The following is a 27,404-nucleotide window of genomic DNA, read 5'->3' as shown; positions in this document are numbered from 1 at the left end:
GGCGAGTCTGTTTATGTGCGCACGTCTGTGTGTCGATTCAAATCACTTGTCAATGCAAATTAGATATTAGTGGTTAGTTTTTGCATTCTCTTCAACACTTGTAAAAGAGTGTCAATAAACTGGAAAATGCAATTTTTACGTTGCTACCCTAGCTTTTATGATCTACAAGCAGTAGAATCTCGCCAACGACAAGGGCACGTCAGCCTAAGGCCAAGCAAAGCATATCTCTGGAGCTCGTCTGCTTAAGCATCGAAGAAAGGGCATGCAAGCCCAATTCCATCAACTGGGGCACGCCAGCTCGTTCAGCGTCTATCAATCTGGGTGCGCGTCTCAGAAGTAACAGACAGTACAGTAATGGGGCTCAGTGGTAGTCCTTAGGTGTCGTTGTCCTCCTAGGAGCCGCCCTTAGCTTGCACCTACATTTTCAATTTGTGCATTTTGTTTGTATACATCTTTGCATATTGTGTATGTCAACTGTTGAAAACAGGAAGGTGGTCAGAATGGTTACCATCAAGTCTTTGTTTGCCAAAGGATGTGATGCAATCTCCTGTGGTGTTGTTCTCGTTGGTCAGCGGAGGCAATGGAAATCTCCCTAACTCTAGATTTGTTTCCTGAAGGATGCGATGCAATCTCCTGCGGTGTTGTTCTGTTGTTTAGTGGAGGCAGTGGAAATCTCCCTAACTATCGATTTGTTTGTCGAAGGATGCGATGCAATCTCCTGCGGTTTTGTTATCATTGGTCAGCGGATGCGAAGAAATCTCCCTGAATCCATGATTTGTTTGCCGACGGATGCGATTGAAAATCTCTGGCGGTATTGTTCTCATAGCAGGATGCGATAAAAATCTTCTGCGGAACCAATCAATGAAAGCCGGTCCTGTCAAATTTTTCAACGGCTCGATCATTTTGTATAGTGATCTGCCCTTTCAATTCAACGACAGCCGATCCTGTCCAATGTACAACGGCTCGATCATTTTGTATAGTGATCCGCCAGTTCAAATCAACGACAGCCGATCCTGTCCAACCCCGATGACGATAACTTTGTATAGTGATCCGCCCTTCCAATTCAACGACGGTCAGCCATATCGTCCGACTCAATCAACCTGATGGTCAGCCATATCATCAATGCTGGTCAGCCATATCAGTCATTCAATGACGGTCAGCCATATCATCAATGACGGTCAGCCATATCAGTCATTCAACGATGGTCAGCCATATCATCCATGACGGTCAGCCATATCAGTCATTCAACGATGGTCAGCCATATCATCAATGACGGTTAGCCATATCAGCCATATCAGTCATTCAACGATGGTCAGCCATATCATCAATGACGGTCAGCCATATCAGTCATTCCACGATGGTCAGCCATATCATCCATGAAGGTCAGCCATATCAGTCATTCAACGATGGTCAGCCATATCATCCATGACGGTCAGCCATATCGTCTATCTCCACCAAATCAACGGCTTGATCATTATGCACACTGATCAGCCCGTCTCCTGTCATGTCTTCAACTGTTCGATCATTTATACTGATGATCCTCCCATCTAGACTTCAACGGTTCGATCATTTATACTGATGATCCTTCCATCCTGTCTGCAATGGTTCGATCATTTATACTTATGATCCTCCCATCCAGACTTCAACGGTTCGATCATTTATACTGATGATCCTTCCATCCTGTCTGCAACGGTTCGATCATTTATACTGATGATCCTTCCATCCTGTCTGCAATGGTTCGATCATTTATACTGATGATCCTCCCATCCAGGCTTCAGCGGTTCGATCATTTATACTGATGATCCTTCCTGTGAAATCCCCCAACGGTTTGATCATTCGGCACATTGATCTCTCCGTCCGCCTTCACGACAGCCGGTCCTATCAAATCCACAAACAACGACCAGAACATCATTCGATGGTCCGTTCATCCGCAACTGATTGTTCCCCAGGAGAGTCCGTCTTGGCCTGTCCCGAACGACAATCACCCTCAGTCTAGCCGCAAGTGCATCTTCCAGTAGGCTTATTGCTCTGTCTCGGATGGTCTTTGATAAGGAGATTGGCTCTGATTCCCTACAGATGGAATTTAACCTGCCTGACACGACCTACCCGTCTTTGTTGGAATACTTTGTGCCGAGGATAGCTTGATCCCCTGCAACGACAGCCTGTCCTGTCCAAATTCGATCAACAAGCGGCGATTCGCTCGTCCACTTCTACTTCCATCCCCGACAATGGACGGCCAGTCCATTCCACCGATCAAGTTCCTTAAGTTTACTTGTCTACTTTGCTAGTATGCTTTGCTCTGGATTGCCTTGCGGGGTGTCTAGAATTCTTTGACGTTACTTGTACCAAGTCGAGGGTGCTTCAAGTGCCATCAAATAGGGGCTACTGTAGACACCCCAATCTAGGTTTCCAGATTAGTTTACTTATGGTTTTTGATTCCCCGATGATGAAATGGATCAAGAACACCCTGGGAATGATAGCGTGTTTGAGCTTTGAGTGTTTGCAAAACCCTTGAACCTAACCTAGCCTAAGCCACTTCAAAAAATCAAAAACCCTACTGATGCACGCCAGGGCGCAACCATCCCGCGCCGGGGCGCACCATCGCGCGCCAGACTGGCTCCATCGCGCGACAGTGCGCTAGGGCGCACCGTTGCGCGACGGACCAATCTCCCACCAACCTTTCTGAAGGAGGACAGTTGGCCACCAATGCAACCTCAGCCAGGCCTCGTGGACTGGCTGAACTCCTCTACGAGGACTGGCTGAACTCCTCTGTTTCCAACCAGATTCACCCCCTCTCCTTATTTATACCCCCATGGGTCTTTCATTCAAGGGGTTCCAAAAAATGAACGGTTAAGCACAAGCTCTAGTGATTTTCTTCCAAATTCACATTCCTCAAAATACTTAAACACGTCAATCAAGCCTCAAACACATCAAAGCTCAACACCTTTCAAACTCAAAAACCAAAGGTATAGCTTACCTTTGTTCTATTTTCTGTTCTGATCCCTGAGGGGGGCTGGCAGGGCCAAGGCTGGTAATCAATACCAGTTCTGGTCCTAAAGCTCGCAAGGTTTCAAAAACCGTCATGGTAGGAACCAACGCGAGATGGTCCCACTCTCTCGCGCGACACTCCGGTGCTGCATGCGATGGACCGCGTGGGGATTGGTGTCCTACTGTTTCATGCTTTATTTTGTATATAGATCACTGTTAAGCATGTTAAAAATCAGTTTACTGCTTTCCTTTGTTAGAAATTGCTAGCCGTAGTTCAATTTGCATGTCTTCTGTTTTGGAGTACCCCTGGGATCATTCTGGACCTGTCCCAGAACCCAGAAATGTGTAAACCAAACACTGGTCCGCGCCAGGGTGCACCATCGCGGGCCAGACTTGCTCCATCGCGCGACAGTGCGCCAGGGCGCACCATCACCCGTGCAAGGCCATTCACTAGTCAGAGGCATACTATCGCGCAACAAAGTCAGTCTGGCACGCGATGGTGCGCACTGTCGCGCGATGGAGCAAGTCCGGCGCGCGATGGTGCGCCCTGGCGCGGACCAGTGTTTGGTTTACACATTTCTGGGTTCTGGGACAGGTCCAGAATGATCCCAGGGGTACTCCAAAACAGAAGACATGCAAATTGAACTATGGCTAGCAATTTCTAACAAAGGAAAGCAGTAAACTGATTTTTAACATGCTTAACAGTGATCTATATACAAAATAAAGCATGAAAGAGTAGGACACCAATCCCCACGCGGTCCATCGCATGCAGCACCGGAGTGTCGTGCGAGAGAGTGGGACCATCGCGCGCTGGTTCCTACCATGAATGACGGTTTTTGAAACCTTGCCAGCTTTAGGACCAGAACTGGTATTGATTACTAGCCTTGGTCCTGCCAGCCCCCCTCAGGGATCAGAACAGAAAATAGAACAAAGGTAAGCTATACCTTTGGTTTTTGAGTTTGAAAGGTGTTGAGCTTTGATGTGTTTGAGGCTTGATTGAGGTGTTTAAGTATTTTGAGGAATGTAAATTTGGAAGAAAAGCGCTAGAGCTTGTGCTTAACCTTTCATTTTTTGGAACCCCTTGAATGAAAGACCCATGGGGGTATAAATAGGGAGAGGGGGTGAATCTGGTTGGAAACAGAGGAGTTCAGCCAGTCCACGAGGCCTGACTAAGGTTGCATTGGTGGCCAACTGTCCTCCTTCAGAAAGGTTGGTGGGAGATTGGTCCGTCGCGCGACGGAGTCAATCTATCGCGCGATGGTGCGCCCTGGTGCTCTGTTGCGCGATGGAGTGAGTCTGGCACGCGATGGTGCGCCCTAGCGCACTGTCGCGCGATGGAGCCAGTTTGGCGCGCGATGGTGCGCCCTGGCGCGCATCAGTAGGGTTTTTGGTTTTTTGAAGTGGCTTAGGCTAGGTTAGGTTCAAGGGTTTTGCAAATGCTCAAAGCTCAAACACGCTATCATTCCTAGGGTGTTCTTGATCCATTTCATCATCGGGGAATCAAAAACCGTAAGTAAACTAATCTGGAAGCCCAGATTGGGGTGTCTACAGTAGCCCCTATTTGACGGCACTTGAAGCACCCTCGACTTGGTACAAGTAACGTCAAAGAATTCTAGACACCCCGCAAGGCAATCCAGAGCAAAGCATACTAGCAAAGTAGACAAGTAAACTTAAGGAACCTGATCGGTGGAATGGACTGGCCGTGCATTGTCGGAGATGGAAGTAGAAGTGGACGAGCGAATCGCCGCTTGTTGATCGAATTTGGACAGGACAGGCTGTCGTTGCAGGAGATCAAGCTATCCTCGGCACAAAGTATTCCAACAAAGACGGGTAGGTCGTGTCAGGCAGGTTAAATTCCATCTGTAGGGAATCAGAGCCAATCTCCTTATCAAAGACCATCCGAGACAAAGCAATAAGCCTACTGGAAGATGCACTTGCGGCTAGACTGAGGGTGAGTGTCGTTCGGGACAGGCCAAGACGGACTCTCCTGGGGAACAATCAGTTGCGGATGAACGGACCATCGAATGATGTTCTGGTCGTTGTTTGTGGATTTGACAGGACCGGCTGTCGTGAAGGCGGACGGAGAGATCAATGTGCCGAATGATCAAACCGTTGGGGGATTTCACAGGAAGGATCATCAATATAAATGATCGAACCGCTGAAGCCTGGATGGGAGGATCATCAGTAAAAATGATCGAACCATTGCAGACAGGATGGAAGGATCATCAGTATAAATGATCGAACCGTTGCAGACAGGATGGAAGGATCATCAGTATAAATGATCGAACCGTTGAAGTCTGGATGGGAGGATCATAAGTATAAATGATCGAACCGTTGCAGACAGGATGGAAGGATCATCAGTATAAATGATCGAACCGTTGAAGTCTAGATGGGAGGATCATCAGTATAAATGATCGAACCGTTGAAGACATGACAGGAGACGGGCTGATCAGTGTGCATAATGATCAAGCCGTTGATTTGGTGGAGATAGACGATATGGCTGACCGTCATGGATGATATGGCTAACCATCGTTGAATGATTGATATGGCTGATCGTCATGGATGATATGGCTGACCATCGTGGAATGACTGATATGGCTGACCGTCAATTATGATATGACTGACCATCGTTGAATGACTGATATGGCTGACCGTCATGGATGATATGGCTGACCATCGTGGAATGACTAATATGGCTGACCGTCCTTGATGATATGGCTGACCATCGTTGAATGACTGATATGGCTGACCGTCCTTGATGATATGGCTGACCGTCCTTGATGATATGATATGGCTGACCGTCATTGATGATATGGCTGACCATCGTTGAATGACTGATATGGCTGACCGTCATGGATTATATGGCTGACCATCGTTGAATGATTGATATGGCTGACCGTCATGGATGATATGGCTGACCATCGTTGAATGATTGATATGGCTGACCGTCATTGATGATATGGCTGACCATCATTGAATGACTGATATGGCTGACCAGCATTGATGATATGGCTGACCATCAGGTTGATTGAGTCGGACGATATGGCTGACCGTCGTTGAATTGGAAGGGCGGATCACTATACAAATTGATCGTCATCGGGGTTGGACAGGATCGGCTGTCATTGATTTGAGCTGGCGGATCACTATACAAAATGATCGAGCCGTTGTACATTGGACAGGATCGGCTGTCGTTGAATTGAAAGGGCAGATCACTATACAAAATGATCGAGCCGTTGAAAAATTTGACAGGACCGGCTGTCATTGATTGGTTCCGCAGAAGATTTTATCGCATCCTGCTATGAGAACAATACCGCCAGAGATTTTCAATCGCATCCGTCGGCAAACAAATCATGGATTCAGGGAGATTTCTTTGCATCCGCTGACCAATGATAACAAAACCGCAGGAGATTGCATCACATCCTTCGACAAACAAATCGATAGTTAGGGAGATTTCCACTGCCTCCACTAAACAACAGAACAACACCGCAGGAGATTGCATCGCATCCTTCGGGAAACAAATCTAAAGTTAGGGAGATTTCCATTACCTCCGCTGACCAACAAGAACAACACCACAGGAGATTGCATCACATCCTTTGGCAAACAAAGACTCGATGGTAACCATTCTGACCACCTTCCTGTTTTCAACAGTTGACATACACAATATGCAAAGATGTATACAAACAAAATGCACAAATTGAAAATGTAGGTGCAAGCTAAGGGCGGCTCCTAGGAGGACAACGACACCTAAGGACTACCACTGAGCCCCATTACTGTACTGTCTGTTACTTCTGAGACGCGCACCCAGATTGATAGACGCTGAACGAGCTGGCGTGCCCCAGTTGACGGAATTGGGCTTGCGTGCCCTTTCTTCGATGCTTAGGCAGACGAGCTCCAGAGATATGCTTTGCTTGGCCTTAGGCTGACGTGCCCTTGTCGTTGACGAGATTCTACTGCTTGTAGATCATAAAAGCTAGGGTAGCAACGTAAAAATTGCATTTTCCAGTTTATTGACACTCTTTTATAAGTGTTGAAGAGAATGCAAAAACTAACCACTAATATCTAATTTGCATTGACAAGTGATTTGAATCGACACACAGACGTGCGCACATAAACAGACTCGCCTAGCTCGAATGAAAAGGGAAAAAGAGCCCCAGGGTATAATGCAAACCCTTAGACACACGGAACATAATGAAATTTTTGGGTATTAAAGTGCCAAAACTCATAATAGTCCTTTTAGACAGGTGAAACTGACACTTGTAAGGTCAAACATATGTACGGTGACCTGGATGAACAAATAGAACTGAGAAAAGCATCTCGACATGACAATAGATTGAAATCTAGAAAAATGCCACAAAAATGGACATCAAACACAGATAAAGACACATATAGGCCCGGACTGAAACCGACACCCCCGTGCAGTCACATTAGGTCTGCACGGTATGACAAAACTTGGCAAAAAGCCCCTTGAACAGGACTCGAAGGCAGTAGCTAACTGCTATTGATTGGCTGCTTGAATCAAAGAAGCGCGCGCAGGTTTGAGACCAACGCACATAACCATGAACAAGTGAGCATGAACCTCAAACTAGCGCACATGACTGCTGTAGGTGGACAAATTCAAGTAGTGCTTTGAACAGCACTGGAATGCAGCGGCTTCATGTGCCTCTTGACCGGAACCCTAGTTTGTCAACGAAACCCTTATCCTGCAAAATAGACAAGGAGTGAGTGCACCTTTGCCTCTCGTGGCAAAGGCCCTCCGATGCCTTTGTTAGTATTTCGTACTAAAGAAACCCTAATTATCAGTAGGAGAATATCGAATAATACAATGTATTGCGTACCTTTTACTTCTAGGTTTACCTCTTATTTATAGGTTTATGGATGCTTGCCGCCCAAGTATCCATATTGCCTTAGGTTTCCTACCTCGTATAGGAAAACTAGGATCTCTTGGATTCTCGTTCCCTTATCAGTTTATTTCCTTAATCCTTGTAGGACTCTTTCCATAACAAGCCGAACATCCCATACTCGTTGGGTATCTTTCTTAGATCCTATATTCTTGGGATCTCATCCCTTAACGGAATACCAATGATTCTGGACCCTTCTAGAATGTTCCCTCTAATAGGACTTCTCTCTTTGTTCGGCCATCTCATGGCCGAACAGACGGCCTGGACCAGTTACTTCACATGTAACTGGTCCTAAGGAAGCAATTTGGACCATTTCCTTTCTAAGAAGCTCTCCTCCTGTTCGGCTCTCTCTTGCCGAACAAGTTTCTTGAACAGTGGCATCTCATGTCATTTTCCTTGTATTTGGTCCAATAACGTCTCGTGTTATTGCACCGAGAATCGTACAACCTCTCTGGACCATTGACTTCTCATGTCACTGGTCCATAGCGCGTTGACCTTTTCTTCGACCGTGCTCGGGCTCGTTTTGGACCTGTTCGGGAATACCTCCTTACAACTGCAAAGCTACTGCAACTGCTCACACTAGACTTCGCTGAACTTAGAATAAACTGTGAGCCGTTAGGCCTCGTCAGCATTTCATTCTATTTTTGATGCTTAAAATCTTTTAAGGCTTTATGCTCAGCTTTGAAATTGAATTAGTAGTTTGCAATAAAACTGAAAGACAAAAGGTTTTCCCCCTTTCAAACGCATCCCATGCAGCTTGATCTTCGATCCTCTTCGACCTTTAATGTGTACCAAACGTCAACCATGGATCTAATTGATAGATTGTGACCGAGTCTCAAAGAGAGACTGCCTACGTATCCCAAGCTAGGGAATCAGGTCAAAACGTAGTTCAGGCTAAGGTTCACTCGAGTATTTTACCTCACATTTTACCCTCTAACATTTGCCTAGAACCGCCCATTCGGGTTTTCGATCTAGCGAGCTTTCAAATATTGCCTTTACTTTTGCCTAGACCGCCTTCATAGGTTTTTGATCTAGCAGGCTGCTCTAACTTTTGCTTGGAACTGCCCACACTTGGGGTTTTCAGCCCAACAAGCTTCTCTCAGGGAAAAGGCTTTTGAATTGATTCATGCTGACCAAGGCATTGAATTTATTGTTGTCGAGGTCGATGATCTTTGGTTGCAGCCCCAGATAATATGGCTTTGATGACGCAGAGTCAAAAGTGCTTCGGTTGACATGCCTTGCTCTGGGCCATTTTGTGCACTTTCTCACTTGTACTTGGCGGAACGCCACTGTTGTTGCCTTTGAACATGATGCGAGGCCCGGAGCCTTCTAAGCTTCTGCTTTTTGGATTGGCACCCGGTAGCAGGGGACTTGATGCTTTTTTTATCTCAGGACCAATGCAAGGCATGTCTTAATGAGACAACGCCAAGACGTCGATGCTTGTTTGACAGGGCACAATGCTCCTTTGGGGGCAGTGCTTGGACCAACCTTGAACCTTTTGGGAGGTTATACTTGTCTTTCAAGTTTATTTGAAACTACTTCTCCTTTTAATAGGCTGAGCACGCCTTTCGTCTTCCCTTTCGGCGAGGGAACACATTTCCTTGGGGATGATCCCATCGAAATCTATCCCTTCATCGTCAGAGTCGACACAGTTTATATAAAAGCCAGCAAAGTACTGTAGAAGCAAGATAGAACATACTATAAAAGAAAGCCCCTCGGGGTTGCTAAATATAGCAGACTCAAAACTTGAAACAAATGCTACGATGTGGAGGGCCAAGAGGCAGAATCTCCGACTCAGAGTTAGACTTAGACGACTCAAAAGACTATGTGTTAGACTCAGACAAAACACCAATGCAAACTAGACGCAATTTGAAAATGCAATTTTGATAGCTACCCTTGGCTTTCTAAAAAAAGAGGTGGGATCCAGTGGGTGTCAGGCCCAAGCAACAGCACTTCGACTTCTTCAGCTTCATTGACCAAACCTACTCGGTGCTCCCATGAACAATGGACCTCAGCCCGTCAGTCCGCTCCTTCATAAGCTCCTCATTACTGTCAATCCAGGTGTCGGCAGTGAAAACCTCAATTGCCCAACCTACAGCCATCATGTTAATCTCCAGCTCAAACGGTATGGATACGATTGGTTTAGGTTGACTTTCTGGGACGATATAGTGGCTAGGGTTGAATATGGTGGAGCTCGGGTTGATTTGAGTGGAGGTGATAGATATCTGACCAACCAGAGGGTCAGAGTGGTGTTGAGGCAAGGAGTTGGAAATGACGTTAGGCTTGGGTGGAACTTGAACCGTGCCATTGTCAATGAGATCTTGAATCTCATGTCGAAGACGATAACATGCGTCAGTGGGATGGCCAGGCATTTGGTGGAATGCACAGAAGAGGTGAGGTTTGTAACCCGAAGGTAAGACTTTTGGCGGGGAAGTTGGGGTCAAGGGTTTGAGATGCCCAGACTTGACGAGTTTTTCCATCACTGCGGACAGAGATGCCTCGAAGACAAAGAAATTTCGAGGCTGGGTTCGGGCTCGGTAGCTTTGGGCATTTTGAACCTGGTTGACATCGGCAGCGCGATTGGAGTCGAAAGCCATAGCATCGCTCCCACTTGTAGCTGTATTGGAGTAGTTGCTGTTACCAAACAACGTGCTACTATTTCCAGAATGGGGCCGCGGCTTCGCTTTCTGTGAGGAGGACTCTCCCCTAGACAGAATTCCACTCTGCAGTGCATCCTCAATGCCTAGGCTTGACTCGAAGAAAGTCTCAAAGTTTGCAGATGCATGAACCGACACGAGGTGCTTGGCGAAGTCAGGCTGAAGATTGCGGGAGATGATACGAAGTTGATCCCTCTCGCTCGAGCGCTCAGTCATTAATGCGGCTTTGGCTCTCCACCTCTTAACAAAATCCGCAAAGGACTCATTTGCTTCCATTTTTGTAGATTCCAACTCACGAGTAGTCATCTTGAGTTGAGAGTTGTAGCTGTACTGCGAGACAAAGGCAGCCCATATTTCTTCCCAAGTTCTTCTTTTGGAGATGTCGAGCGACAGAAACCAATGGAAGGTAGGCCCAGAGAGAGTCTATGGGAAAAGCTAAGACATGGCCTCACTTTCCACACCCAACAGCTTCATGGCAGCATGTTAGCCAAAGAGATGAGTCTTTGGATCACTGCTCCCATCGAACTTAACCAAGTCAGGCATCTTGAATTTGTCAGGAAGCCTAGCATTAGGGTACAGGCAGAGACGATCCAGGTCAATTCCTCCTGCGCTGATCTCTTCAGATTTTGAAATAGCTTCTTCCAACTTGGCCATCTTGGCCATAAGAGTAGCTATGTCAGGGTCTTGAACAGGCCTAACAACAGCGGGATTTGGAGCAAGCACACGAGCCTCTCTAGAAGTGGGCTGAACGATAAGCCGGCCTTCACGGTTTGGATCCTCAACAAAGACGGGTTCTGCATGAACATCCTCATCGTCCTCGCCTTGCTCTTCGGCCACTGGTGGAAGACGAGTGTTGATAAGGTCATTTAGGCAAGTGATGTTAGCATCTGTCTGAGTAGCCCTCTGTTGCATAGCAGCGATACTGTTCTGGAGGTTCATGAGCATGGTTTCCAGAGTGAGCGGTTGATCTGTCATCGCATGTTTTTCAATGGAGCTTGATGAAGAAGCTGAAGATGGGGAAGCCGGCAGCGTGGCTTTTTGCAAAATCGATGGCGAACCCGATTGTAGGGCGGCCAACAGTGAACCAGGAGAAGCCTCCGTTGTAACTGACTGGGGTCCTAGCTTGATAAGCCTTTTGAACCGGATGCTGAAGACGTTCCCAAGTAGGTTTGGCTCTTCCTTTCGGTACTCTCTTGTTTGGTGCAATGGTTCCAAACTAGACAGTAAAGTAATTGAAAGCTCAGTGACGTTCCTGCAGCCGCAGTTAATTGCAAAAAGAAATGCAATATGCACGTCATCGTCGTCGGTGTCCTCCTAGACTCTACAACTATAGACAAGTCTGTCTCATGATGTTTGGACGCTGCCAAAATCCTCGAAAATCTTTTCGAGGGTGTATCCTTTGAATAGATCAACAAACACTAAGAGATGTCAAAACAAACCAAGCCTTTGTCTATTTCGTTCTTGAAGTTTCAACTTGGAATTCGGACAACTCGGTATTGATGACATGACACCTTAACTTTGAATGCCGCGGTGTATAGTGACTTCGCACTTCAACCTGGGTAATGCCAGTGACACGACATCCACACTTTGTGGTTCCTTATTTTTGGTTGAAACTTCAATTGGGCATGAGCCAAGGACTTAAAAAGGTTTGATTTCCCAAAGTCTCATTGATCCAAGGACTTTGAAAATTGACAATGTGCACCATCGAGATGCACGACTCTTCATTGGGTCTAGCAGCGTCCTAATAAACATAAGACAGACTCGAAAAAGACTACCTAGAAGCCGCCTTAAACATGCTCCTACGCATAACGGTATGTATGTACAAAAACAGAGTCGAGTTTGCCTCACGAATTTCAGACGTTGCCAGAATCCTCAGAATTCTTTTTGGCGATGTGTCCCTGAGTAGATCGACAGATCCTAAAAGATGTCAAAATAGACTAAATCTTCGACTAGTCCCATTTAAAGGTTCAACTTTGAATTTGGAACAACTCGGTAGTGATGACATGGCACCTTAACCTTGAACACGACGGTGTATAGTGACTTCGCACTTCAACCTAGGTAGTACCAGTGACATGGCATCACTACTTTTATTGTTCCATATTTTCGGTTGAATTTTCAATCGGGCATGAGCCAAGGATGTAGTAAATTTTGTTTTCTCAAAGTCTCATTGAACTAAGGACTTTGCGCTTGATAACGAACATTCAACAGAATGAACGACTCCTCATCGGGTCCAACAACGTCTTAGACAGCGCATGACAAACTTGAAAGACAAGACAACCTTAAGCATGCTCCTATGCAAAATAGTGTATGTACAGTACATGCGATAGGGAAAGCAGTAACACGTAGACAGTATATGGGGGTTAGATGCAAGTAATCTTACCCTGTAGGTACCTGTCCTAGATTGGAGAGTTCTAATGCTTTGTATATGCAAAGGCTGGTTTTGGCTTGCAACGGGTTCCTCGGACTAGAGCCAAGATATACCTCCTGCCGCCCGCGTAATCGCAGAGCAACAGTCGAACGGTAGAATGACTCATCATCGTCGAAGGTTGTTGGTCATTCGGGGTCCCCCGGCTCCGGTAAACCGTGCCGGATTGCCAAAACGATCCAACGAGGCTTATCCCACATCGATGCAAATGAAAATGCTAAAGAAATTGATTAATGAAATGGAATCGCAAATTCGCAAATGCCTTTTCAAATTAGGCTCTCTTTATTTAATCAATACTTAGAGAAAACTACACAAGAGAACAATCGAAAAAGTCCCAGATCGGATGGCCGGACACAAGGTCCTGTTAAATCACCAATCCTTTCTTTAGCAGCGCGAAGCTCACTATTTTGACAGACTTTTGTGGGATTGTTCTCGAGCGTATTAGAATCTAAGTATAGGCCAATATTGATTCGATGATCCCCAGCAGAGTCGCCACTGTGGGCAGCATGCCCTTGGAATTTTCGGATTCCAAAATGCAAGGGCCTAGATCGCGGGAGCGCTTTTTAGCTGGACGTCAAGCACTCGCGAAAATACAGAGTCGCCACTCGGGTTTGAAGGTCTGACACCTAAGGAACCGTATTTCGAAGCACTTGCCGCGCTGTTTGATTTGAAAAAGTTAAGGAACCAGTCCGTCATAACCATATCTGGGTTCGGGAGCCAGGTTACGAGAGGGGAAGGGTTTTATGGCACCCCTCTCGCCCAATCCGGAGATCGGTCTCTACTTAGGCATTTGCAAAAATGTTTGTTTGCAATTCTGTTTGATTAATCAATTTTTTAGCCAATTAGGGTGGGGGAACAGTTAATCGGGGATTAAAACTGTAACATGTTTGCAGGATGTGATAGATAGCATGCATGGATGAGCAGTTAGTATAGGATGAGAATAGACTCTTGTGGAAGTTTAAACAAACTGGGAAGCCCCTGTTTTGGAATGACGTGTGCAGGAAGAAACCAGCATGCACTGAACAAGTCACCGCATGCTGCTTACTCCTGCGCGCACACAATTCCAAGACAAGCGCGCACCGGTAAGCTCAAACCCACAGCTCTTATTCTCAAACCCTCTGGGCTCTAGAAGGACCAGTGCACACCCAGGACAAACCACGCAGTTATAAGCAGCATAATATACAGTTTAAAGGCTGTAAAACCCTACAAATTAATAAAACACCCCATAAACAGTGTGAGGACAAAATAATGGCCTAAGGCCGAGCTACCTGTGCAAGGCCATTCACTAGTCAGAGGCATACTATCGAGCGACAGAGTCAGTCTGGCGCGCGATGGTGCGCCCTGGCGCACTGTCGCGCGATGGAGGCGCGGACCAGTGTTTGGTTTACACATTTTTGGGTTCTGGGACAAGTCCAGAATGATCCCAGGGGTACTCCAAACAGAAGACATGCAAATTGAACTACGGCTAGCAATTTCTAATAAAGGAAAGCAGTAAACTGATTTTTAACATGCTTAACAGTGATCTATATACAAAATAAAGCATGAAACAGTAGAACACCAATCCCCACGCGGTCCATCGCATGCAGCACCGGAGTGTCGCGCGAGAGAGTGGGACCATCGCGCGTTGGTTCCTACCATGACGGTTTTTGAAACCTTGCCAGCTTTAGGACCAGAACTGGTATTGATTACCAGCCTTGGCCCTGCTAGCCCCCCTCAGGGATCAGAACAGAAAATAGAACAAAGGTAAGCTATACCTTTGGTTTTTGAGTTTGAAAGGTGTTGAGCTTTGATGTGTTTGAGGCTTGATTGAGGTGTTTAAGTATTTTGAGGAATATGAATTTGGAAGAAAAGCACTAGAGCTTGTGCTCAACCTTTCATTTTTTGGAACCCCTTGAATGAAAGACCCATGGGGGTATAAATAGGGAGAGGGGGTGAATCTGGTTGGAAACAGAGGAGTTCATCCAGTCCACGAGGCCTGGCTGAGGTTGCATTGGTGGCCAACTGTCCTCCTTCAGAAAGGTTGGTGGGAGATTGGTCCGTCGCGCGATGGAGTGAGTTTGTCGCGCGATGGTGCGCCCTGGCGCTCTGTTGCGCGATGGAGTGAGTCTGGCGCGCGATGGTGCGCCCTAGCGCACTGTCGCGCGATGGAGCCAATCTGGCGCATGATGGTGCGCCCCGGCGCGGGATGGTTGCGCCCTGGCACGCATCAGTATGGTTTTTGGTTTTTTGAAGTGGCTTAGGCTAGGTTAGGTTCAAGGGTTTTGCAAACACTCAAAGCTCAAACACGCTATTATTCCCAGGGTGTTCTTGATCCATTTCATCATCGGGGAATCAAAAACCGTAAGTAAACTAATCTGGAAGCCCAGATTGGGGTGTCTACATTCTGTATCTTCTTGTAATATGCTATTTTAGGACATGTATCGTAATCAAATCATAGCATAATCATAGGGTAATCATATCGTAATCATATCATAGCATAATCATAGGGTAATCATATCGTAATCAAATCTTGTAATCTTCCTTTCTTAGGCATAACTTTACTCTATTTAAAGGTGTACTCACCTCATTATAATTCATTCAGAAATAACATTAGTATTTTCCGTATCTGTTTCTCAGTTTTCTATTAGTTACAACTCGATTAATTTCAAAGTCTAATATACTTAACGAATCACATGCAAAATTTTCAATGGTCCTGAGAATTTTTCCTATATGTGGAATCCCCCAACCATATTATTGGATGATAGAAGAGGAAAAAGATATATCATGGGAAAAGAAAATGACCTATTAATTCACAAATAAATTTCATTTATTATACCTCTATTAATTATGAGGCCTGAAGTTTACGACCAAATAAATTTTAGAAAATGCTTGGCATGTCCCAATTTTCAATTTCATAGTTCTTGGGATCCATTCCAAATAAGTCGATAGCCAACTAGGTCTTTACCAACCAACTGGAGCTAGCTCAGTTGGCTAGGACTCTTACATCTCACTATGAGACCAGGAGTTTGAGTCTTCTCACATGTGTGTGGGTGTTCTTTCCTTTGTATTTTTTCCCTTAATGGGGCTTGTAGTTGAGTGGGGCTTACAGTGATTGTGGTCCATTTGATGCGCTTATTTATCCTATTGGTTCAATTGTTGGGCTTAATTATCTCATGAACTCTCACACAATAGATGTAGTGTCTTGTGATTTATATTACTAGCGAATGAGCCTGTGCCTGAAGGCACAACGCAACTCGTTCTGAGCACAACTAAATTGAATTACCCTTCTTTGCTTCTAACCAACCCGATAATGAACCTGACTTTTTCAAACATGATACATCTAATCAATTTCAAGCAAGTGAATTTTGAAAAAGTATACTACCAATTTACAATTACCAACAAAACTTGTTTAAGTTTTGCAAAACAAAAAAATTAGATCACAACCTAAGCCAATTAAATCACTACATAATGATCCGTATAGAGCAATTTTATAAGAGGGAAAGAAACAAAGGAAGCACCAACACTCCAAGAAGTTGCCGTATTCCTGTCCGATACAGTGGGGACACAACGTGGTGTGTCCATTAGATTTTTTCTTTTCCTCTTAAATTATGTACATAAAACTGGAAAAAGTACCGCCCTTGATTCCACCACTCTCCCTTGAGACTACAAACGTTAACAATAGCTTACAACAACCAATGACAATATTGCCCCCTATTAGAAAAAGAACCAATATCAACTAAACTATCCAAATTCAGTAAATCTAAAAGAGTAAGATTGTAAGTACCAACACTTTAAAATTTAAGCACACCAGTAAGTGTTCAGAATTTAACAACAAAAGAGCAAATCTAAGCTCACCTGCCAATACTCTACATTTAACAACATAATGACAAATCTAAGCACACCCGCTAGTGCTATATATAATAAATAAATATTTACGGATCTAAAACCTTGCGATTCGGCGTACTTGGCAAGATGTTCACATATATCTTTATTTGATTAGATTCAGTTGTACGCACACCAAAAGCATGCTTACCAAATCCCAATTCATCTGTGCTGAGGTGCCATTACAGGTGAGTCAACAAATCCCAATTTCTGATGGCGATTCTCAATTTCTGTTTAGATGGATCATGGAATAAAAAAAAGTAAAAACTTTACTCAAACTTAGTTTACCAAAACCAAGAGTTACTTAAGAGATTATAATTACCATAGAATATCCACACACAAAAAAAAAGAGAGAGTATGAACTACAAAAAAAATGCAGCATACATGTAATCACACTATGCCACACAAACAATATCTTTCGGTTATACACTTGGCGATTAGGGAAAGAGTGAGGGAAATGAATGTGTAGGTCTTCTAATGATTTGATCACATTCTTACCTAGATCAACTCAAACAATACAATTCCACTAAAAGGGCTACAAATACACTGCCAATATAAATTAACCAAAATAGATGATTTATTAAATCACAATAACTACAAATACACTACCAATATAATTAGAAAAACCTTGCCTAACAAGATCTCCAATCATAACATAGCCTTGCTCAATTGAAGGAAAAAATCAAAATAAAACATGTACGGTGTTTGTCGTTCTTGGAAGAAAGATCTGTAACGGTACAACCCAACTTATTAACCAAAAACACTTAACTTGCAATGCCTCTTGGTCAGCCATGGTCGATTGCTAGGGTTAAGAGTAGGATGCGACTATGTTGCTGAAGAGCAGGAGCAGGAAGACATGGATAGAGGAGTCAGATGCTTAAACCCTAGGTAGAAATCAAAGACCCAAACGTTGAGAGATGGAGAGAGAGGTATAGAATATTACCTCAATCATCGCCGGTTCGGACCCCAGAATTAGGTCTTGGATCGTCAAAGAAGCAAGCAGCTAATTTCAGGCTTGGATCGTCTAAGCCCTAAATCAGCTTGATATTTACCAAAATGACATCCTTGTTCTTAGCCCTTCAATTGGTTTCGATCTTAGCCCTTAAACACATCCTTCTCTTACCATTGAAAATCCAGAATATTTAAGAAATGCCATCCAAAAGTTAGTTTGTGAGAGGACATTTTGGAAAACCCCCCTTCCCTTGTTATATGGATTAAGACCAGTATATAAAGCTATCATCCAATATTCAGGGGTTTTTTGCGAAAAGCAATTTGGCCAATGAAAAGCCATAAAACAAAGTATTGGACAATTAACCGTGTTCTCTTTCCTCTCTGTTTCGGCAAAATGCTATAAGGTAATGCAATCTCAACTTCATTATTCCTAGGACAATACTTTTGTTTATAACATCTACTAATCGAGTATCCTCGAAGTTTTTACTAATCGAGTATCCTCGAAGGAAAAAAACTATCTTCTTGTAACCAATTCTATGTGAAAGAAGGAAATTAAAACACCAACTCAAGCAGTTTATATGTACTAATGCAGAATGAATCCTCAGTTGTACTTATACCTGGAATGGAGGTAATGGCTTACGATTATCCAATATTTGAAACTACTCAGGATGCAACTTGGCTTGCCACAGTGTTTCAAACAGGTCATTGAGAAGCTATATATATTTTCGTTTCAAACTCCCTTTTATTTTCATATAAAATAAAAAATAAACAGGTTAATCGTGAGAACTGTAGTAGTCTGATTGGCAAAAATAAATTTGTAGATACCCCAATTTAGCGTAACGATTATTTCAAGTCCCACCTTGGGGACCATCCCAATGATGAATGGATACAGTGATTGCTGGTTGACTTCTCGTAAACCCATGGACTTCTGGTGAGTACTTTTAGCCATTTAGAGGACCCAATTTAGAGCCAAATAGCCTTTTAGACAAAAATACAGCATCCTAGGAAAATCCATCTGTCAGTTGTAAGATCTATCTCACAGCCTCAACTTCATTCTTTCACCCGTGAAACATGTTGCTTGAAAATCTCCCTAAGAGATTGATTCCTCGGTAGCTAGATCTATTCTTCGGCCACCATATCCATTCCTTGGCCGCCAAATCCTTTACTCTACTGCCAGATCGTCTATTCTAGATTCTGAAATGTTCTGTCAAACGTTTGACCCATTCTCAAAACCCTAGCAGCCTTTTTCCGATGCGTTCGGGCTACGAAGCAAATTTCATCTAGAGATCCTATTACCCTATACTACCTTATTGATTCACGCCATTTGATTGGCCGAAGTGAGTCACCAATTGCCTATATAAAGAGGCACTTAGGGTTCCAAAATAACATCAAAATCATCCTCATAAGCCACGAATCTCTGCACAAACACTCTCTCATATTCCCTCTTCAAAAGTCTTAACCACCCGAAGGCAGCCGCAATCCGACGATCAAACCCCCGAAGTACAAACCCTAACCCTAGGGTTTTCGAGAAGCAAATCCGTCAATCACCCTTAATCCGAAGCAATCAAGCAACTGAGGGATCAAGGTGGTGAGGCCCAGGGGCCTATGGTTTGGTTTATTTCATGCTTTTATACATTAATCGTAGCATTTTGATTTTCTGTTAATCATTTAGTTTGGTGTGAGGAAGAACATCAGCTGGGGGATCAATCCTTCACCCGATACATCGATCCAGTGGGATCCCTCGGCCGTGATATCAATTCACCGGTTGAGGGATCAATTTGCTGGGACAGTCTGCCTGTTCTGCTTATTTTTTATGCATGCTTCAATTATTGTTCTGGCTCACCTTATCAACTGCTAAAGGCTAAAATCAATTTAGGTGTTTAGGATTAAATAAAGCAAGTACTAATCATATGATGAACAATTATGGGCCAGTCTTACGACTGGGCAAAGAGGGGTGCCTAACACCTTCCCCTTATTGTACTCTTGGCTCCCGCACCCGGAATCTCTACTTGTTTTTCCTAGTTTCTATAAACTCGGTACGACTCTGTTTTTTTGATAACCGTTATTGTGTGGGGACGTTCCAAGCCATGGAAATATCCACGATCTTGGTTTATGAAGTGGAACCAAACAAGCATGATCAACCTGTATAGCGATCCCCCGTTTGGGAGGTGTACAACCACACGATGATCAGCAGTGGATATCTACAACGCCTGCAAAACTGGATTCCAGAATGGAATCCGGGAGTGTTTATGAGACATGGATGCAATTCAATATTAAAGGTATAGCTAAAAGATAATATCAACTTGTCAACAGTTTATCGATAAGTTAAAAGCAACACCGGGCACACAGCCAATAATTTAAGACATAAGCCTTTTGGCATCAAGCCAATCACCGGGCACACAGCCAGTAGCTTAAGGCATAAAAGCCTTTTGGCATAAAGCCAATCACCGGGCACTAAGCCAACATTCAAGTTCAATTCAATATAGAACAACATCGATAAATCAAACACTCACCTCGTACTCCAAAAGAAAGTACTACTATGGTTTCGGTGCTCCTTGATTCACCGACTCGTCACCTATCCACAAGCCAAACATTTTAGTACGGAAATACTTGAAAGGCTTAACAAGTGCATTAGTAATATCCCACATCAACTCAACTAGATAACAAATGTCAAAACAATCCTATTTATGCTCAGAATACCTAAACTTCAAATAAAATCGTAACATGAATCCAAACATGTGCCGATTCCGCATAGAAACATCTCGAGATAGTCCCAACTTCGACAAATCACTATGTGTCAAGTTTTTATCATTATCGAACGATTTTGGTGTCAAAAGCTTCGCAAGAGGATGTACTTCAAGAGTTGTGAAGGAACCAAGACTAAATTCGAAATATAAGGATGGGAAAATTGATAAACACAACAGATTCATAAATATGTCTCAAAACAGATTCTCAAGATGAGACCAACATTCAAAAATTCACAATAAATTGAGTTCTTAACCTTTTCAAGTGATTCCAAAGCCAAAACATCACCAACTTAACAGTACTTAAGACTCATAAGAACTCATTTCCACCCAGCATGCCTAAACTTGAGGAATTTCACGAGGAACACAAGCCAAAAGCTGTCCAGAATCCCAGAACTTCCCAAAACCTGAACTTTTAATTCAAAAACTGCTATAATCTAGAAAGAGTCAAGGCACAACCCATACATATTCAGAAAGATATACAAGTCTAGTTCTTGAATTAAGAAACGGTTCACAAAATAGACACCCGAGCAAGAAGTTATGCCCATTTTTCCAACACGTGTCTGTGCTGCCAGCACAGACGCAAACCAGACACCAGTTCGGTCCACGAATTTTGTAGGGCAAAACACTTCAAGTTATTTTTTGAAAATTTAACACGATGCAATAGACTCAGAGTTGAACATTCAGGATTTTTTTCAAGAATTTAGAAGATTTCTAGATACCTTGATTAAATTCGTGAAGTACAGCCACGAATTCCCTTTCCTCCTCTTCTTGTTCTCTCTCTTCTTTCTCTCTCTCTCTCTCTCTCTCTCTCTCTCTCTCCTTACGTTGAAACACATCCAGCCCTATTGGGTTTCTTATATTTTTTAGACACACACACACCCCTCACCATAAGACACGGCACACATGCACAACTCTTTAAAAAAATACACTTTATCCCTTTAAGTTGTTAAATGTAACATGAAGCACCTCAAATATAAAGGGTGTTACACCCTCTCCCTCTTAGGAAATTTCGTCCCTGAAATTCCGTACCAAATTCAAACAAATGTGGATAGCTCTTTCGCATAGACTCCTCCGTGTCCCATGTACCTTCCTGCTCCGAATGATTACACCATTGAACTTTCACCAACGGTATTACTTTTGAACAAAGGACATGCTCTCCTCACTCCAAAATCCGAATCGGTTCCTCTACATAGGTCAAGTTCTCCTTTAGTTCCATCGGTTCCACATTATTCAGCATATGTGTCGAATCTGGCACATACTTCCTCAACATCGAAACATGGAATACATCATGCAACCACGCCAATTCCGTTGGCAAAGCCAATCGATAAGCTGTTGTGCCTACTCTTTCGGTAATCTCATATGGCCCAATGCACCTCGATGCCAACTTCTTCTTTCCTTTAAAGCGAATAACTCCTTTCCAAGGCGATACATGAATGAACACACGGTCACCCACCTCAAATTCCAAATCTCTTCTTCGTTTGTCAGCATAGCTCTTTTGACGATCTTAGGCAATTTTTAAATGCTCCCTTATAATTTGAACTTCATCAACGGGTTGTTTAACCATTTCAGGACCTAGCCTCCGATCCTTGCCTAATTGCTCCATTTGCTGAGCCAACATCTGTCTCTCACCAACATCGTTCCAACAAATTGGTGTCCTGCACCTCTTGCCATTTAAAGCCTCGTACGATGGCATGCCAATGCTGTTGTGATAACTATTATTTTAGGCAAACTCAATCAATGGCAAATATTCATCCCAGCTGCCCTTAAAATCAAGAACACATACCCTCAGCATATCCTCCAAAGTCTGAATGGTCCGTTCAGATTGCCCGTCGGTTTGAGGATGAAAAGTTGTACTAAATTTCAGTGAAGTACCCATAGCTCGGAGCAAACTCACCCAAAATCGAGAATTAAACTTCAGATCTCTGTCACTAACAATAGTCAAAGGCACTCCATGCATCTAACAATCCCACTAACATAAATTTGAGCGTACTTATCTGTAGACTATGTGGTCTTGACAGGTAGGAAATGAGCCGTCTTTGTCAATCGATCCAAAATAACTCAAATCGAATCATAACTTCCCTTAGAACATGGTAGCCCTGTCACAAAATCCATTATTACATGTTCCCATTTCCACTCCGGTATAGGAAGATTCTGCAACAGACCCATCGGTCTTTGATGTTCAACTTTCACTCGCTAACATGTCAAGCAATTAGCCACAAATTCTGCAGTCTCTCTCTTCATGCCAACCCACCAATAAAACTCTCTCAAGTCACGATATAACTTTGAACTTCCTGGATGCATAGCATAAGTTGAACTGTGGGCCTCCTCCAAGATTTCCCTTTTAGAGTTACACCATCTGGAACACACATTCTATGTCCATACAAAAGCATACCATCCTCTTGAATTTTGAATCCAAAAGTCTTGCCTTTAACTACCTTCTTTCTAATTTCTTCCATATATGGATCATCACATTGTCCATCCCGAATACGGTCCACAAACAAAGGCCGAACACTGAATCACACCAACAAAGCATCACTACTATTCAAATAGAACTCCATACCCATCTGTTTCAGCTCAGTAAAGTTTAAAACTCTTGAACACTGGATACAAGCCAAGAACACAACCCAAACCTTGATGAGAAGCATCAGTGTAAATCACCATGTCCTCGGTACCCATCGGAATAGTCAATACCAGCGCAGCCACCAACCGATTCTTTAATTCCTGAAAACTGTCTTCACATTCATTAGACCACACAAATTTTACATCTTTTCTAGTCAATTAGTCATAGGAAAGGCAATAGAAGAAAACCCCTGAATAAATCTCCGATAATATCTTGCTGGATTTCAAAAACATTAGTTGGCCTTTCCTAATTCACTACTGCCTCCACCTTCTTTGGATCCACACAAATGCCATCCTGACAGATCATATGGCCCAAAAATGCAACACTTTCAAAACAGAATTTGCATTTTCTCAATTTACCATTCAATTGCTTAAATCGTAAAGTCTGCAATATAATTCTCAGATGTTGCTCATGATCTTCCTTAGTTCGGGAATAGATCAGAATATCATCAATAAACACAATAATGAACAAATCTAGATACGGCTCAAACACCCTATTCATAAGATCCATAAATACCGTTGGAGCATTAGTCACTCCGAAAGGCAAAACAAGAAACTCATAATGGCCATACCTCATTCAAAAAGGCGCTTTGGAGACATTACTGCCCTTCACCTTAACCTGATGGTATCTCGATCTCAAATTAATTTTTGAAAAGACAGTCGCTCCCTGCAACTAATCAAACAAATCATCAATTTTAGGCAACAGATACTTATTCTGTATCGATCGTCACCTTATTCAGCTGCCTGTAATCAATGCACATACACATAGTACCATCTTTCTTCTTCACAAATAATACTGGTGCACCCCATGGTTAGATACTTGATCGAATAAGCCCTTATCAAGTAAATCTTTCAATTGAATTTTTAATATTAGCAAATCAGCTGGTGCCATTCGATACGGTGGAATAGAAATAGGATTTATTCCCGGTATCACTTCAATAGTAAATTCCACCTCCATATCAAGCACAATTCCCGATAATTCATTTGGAAAGACATCCGGAAACTCCATCACAATCGGTATATCCGATAACTTTAATGGTTTCTTCTTCGTGTCAACAACATAGGCCAAATACCCTTGACATCCCTTCCTCAACATACTCACAGCTTTAAGATTAGATAACATACTGGTTACAGAAGTCTGTCTATCATCACAAAATTTAATTTCCGACTCTCCCGGTATTTTAAAGACAACTTCTTTATTAAAGCAATCTAAAGATGCATGATGTGTGGATAAGAAATCCATTCCTAGAATAACATCAAAATCGGACATTACTAAAGGAATCAAATCAACTTCTAGATTCCTACCACACATATTCAACACACACTTGGGAAAAGATACCCCAACTATCACCACTTCTCCAACGGGAGTAGATATTGCCAAAGCAATGTCTAATAACACATAATGCTTATTCAAATGCACACTAAACAAGTTCGACACAAAAGAATGCGTAGAACCAGGGTCAATTAAAATTTGTGCATTAACACCACAAACCATAAGAGTACCTTTCACCACATTTGGAGTTGCCTGAACATTTTGCCGTGTCATGGCAAACACTCTCCCCGGTGCTGTAGTTCCACCCGCTCTACCACCCCGACCAACAGACCCACCCAAATTCGTTCCACGGCCAGCCGGAACACTGCCACTAGAAGATGCACCTAAAGCTTGCAGTTTTGTGCAATGAGTTGCAATATGCCCAATTTCTCCACATCTAAAACATTTAAACCCTTTCCCCAATTCCAGACAATCTCTCATGCAATGATCGGGTGACCCACACCAATAACATTGAAAAGGAGTCCCACGTCCACTTGAACTACTTCCCCTGCCAAAACTTGGCTTACTTGCCTCATAGCTTTGACTACCTTGTTGTTTACCCTCACTTTGACCTTTCAAATGTTGAAATCCTCCGCCACCTCTATAAAACCCACCTAATTTTCCCCTTTGGCTAGCCTGCCTCGCCTCGAATTTACTCTTCTTTGATTGTTCTCGTTTACTAAACATTTTTTCAACATCCTTACCAATCTTCTTCGTTGTTTCAATCAAATCCGCATAGTCTTTTTCTTTATAAGACGTCATTCTGATTCGAACATTATCCTCCAGTCAACTTTTGAACCGTCTACTCTTCTTTTCTTCAGTATCCCCCATATCTATAGTATAGGCTGAAAGAGCATTAAACTTGGCTTCATATTCGGCCACTGACATACTCCCCTGTTTAAGATTAATAAAATCTGCTTCTTGCTGGAAACGATACGTCTCAGGATAGTAACGATCATTAAAAGCCTTCACAAACCTCGCCCATGTAATTACTTGTGGCACTGGTGGCTAAACATCTGGTAATGGGGCTGAGAGCAACCTCTGACTTCCCTCCCACCATATCAAAGCTTGCCCTTTCAAAGTGAAGGTTGCTAAAGTCACCTTCTGTTCATCAATAACTCCTATGGCTGTTAGAACCCTCTCAACCCTTTTCAACCAATCCTCTGCCTTTTGAGGCTTAAAAGTACCCTCAAACTCCGTTGGATACAACTTCTTGAATTTCTCTAGTAATCCAACATTCTGAGGTGCAGCTTGTCGTTCAGCATACTGTGCCAAAGCCGCCAATAGTCTATCAATATCCCTAGCCCCTGCCTGAACTCCTGCCGGTATAGCCCCAGCAGCCGGATCAGCTTGCTCAGGATGGGAAGAGGCTTCTTCTTCCATTTTTACTTACCTGTTGCAATTCAATTTAACAATAGCAACAACATATACTATTTTATCATGTTAGATAAACCAACACTAAACTACTCGACAAAATATGATCGACTCCTAAATCCACTGCTAGATTGCCACTTGCTCAACGACTCTCAGAATCTAGATAAGCCTAGGCTCTGATACCAAGCTGTCACACCCCACTCTGGCCAGCACTCAAATGAGCCCAAACCGACGTGGGGGTGCAACATTAACCACCAATCCAATCCTACCATTCAAGTTCTAGCAATTAAGTTAATCACAAGTCATTTTATTGATAACGCAAAACATAACGTTCTTACAAACACAGCGGAAGTCTTAAGAAAACGTTAAACTATACAGATATTAACATAGGCGGCAACTACATCCGTATCTACAAAATTCTACCAAAACTCATCCAGCCTTCCCTACATGCTACCCTAAGCGAGCGTACAACACCACGATGATCAGCAGTGGATATCTACAACGCCTGCAAAACTGGATTCCAAAATGGAATCCAGGAGTATTTATGAGACATGGATGCAATTCAATATTAAAGGTACAGCTAAAAGATAATCTCAACTTGTCAACAGTTTATCGATAAGTTAAAAGCAACACCGGACACACAACAATTAATTTAAGGCATAAGCCTTTTGGCATTAAGCCAATCACCGGGCACACAGCCAATAGCTTAAGGCATAAAAGCCTTTTGGCATAAAGCCAATCACTGGGCACTAAGCCAACATTTAAGTTCAATTCAATATAGAACAACATCGATGAATCAAACACTCATCTCATACTCCAAAAGAAAGTACTACTATGGTTTCGGTGCTCCTTGATTCACCGACTCGTCACCTATCCACAAGCCAAACATTTTAGTATGGAAATACTTGGAAGGCTTAACAAGTGCATTAGTAATATCCCACATCAACTCAACTAGATAACAAATGCCAAAACAATCCTATTTATGCTCAGAATACCTAAACTTCAAATACAATCATAACATGAATCCAAACTTGTGCCGATTCCGCATAGGAACATCTCAAGATGGTCCCAACTTCGACAAATCACTATGTGTCGAGTTTTTATCATTATCGAACAATTTTGGTGTCAAAAGCTTCGCAAGAGGATGTACTTCAAGAGTTGTGAAGGAATCAAGACCAAATTCGAAATATGAGGATGGGAAAATTGACAAACACAACAGATATACAAATCTGTCTCAAAACAGATTCTCAAGATCAGACCAACATTCAAAAATTCACAATAAATTGAGTTCTTAACCTTTTCAAGTGATTCCACAGCCAAAACATCGCCAACTTAACAATACTTAAGAATCATAAGAACTCATGTCCACCCAGCATGCTTAAACTTGAGGAATTTCACGAGGTACACAAGCCAAAAGCTGTCCAGAATCCCAGAACTTCCCAAAACCTGAACTTTTAATTCAAAAACTGCTATAATCTATATAGAGTCACGGCACAACCCATACATATTCAGAAAGATATACGAGTCTAGTTCTTGAATCAAGAAACGGTTCGCAAAATAGACACCCGAGCA

At 43.1% G+C, this 27,404-nt stretch overlaps 1 protein-coding gene across 1 annotated transcript; it reads right to left on the bottom strand.

Moving 5' to 3' along the window:
• Positions 1-19,958: 19,958 nt before the first annotated feature.
• On the bottom strand, positions 19,959-25,695 carry LOC131334124 (uncharacterized). The gene is made up of 2 exons (XM_058369003.1): positions 24,650-25,695; positions 19,959-20,355 (listed from the first exon to the last, which is right to left on the bottom strand). Exons 1-2 carry the CDS (start codon positions 25,218-25,220, stop codon positions 20,318-20,320), a joined length of 609 nt encoding a protein of 202 aa, XP_058224986.1. The 5' UTR covers positions 25,221-25,695; the 3' UTR covers positions 19,959-20,317.
• Positions 25,696-27,404: the final 1,709 nt, after the last annotated feature.

This window comes from Rhododendron vialii, chromosome 7a (genome assembly GCF_030253575.1).
Source record: "Rhododendron vialii isolate Sample 1 chromosome 7a, ASM3025357v1".
Lineage (NCBI taxonomy): Eukaryota > Viridiplantae > Streptophyta > Magnoliopsida > Ericales > Ericaceae > Rhododendron > Rhododendron vialii.
This window is presented reverse-complemented; position numbering and strand designations above follow the sequence as displayed.

Coding starts and splice junctions, on each gene's coding strand:
- LOC131334124 (XM_058369003.1), bottom strand. CDS start 25,220: ATGACGTCTTATAAAGAAAAAGACTATGCGGATTTGATTGAAACAACG. Junction 20,356..24,649: donor AACTCCAAATGTGGTGAAAG/GTACTCTTATGG, acceptor GCTTGTGGATAG/GTGACGAGTCGGTGAATCAA.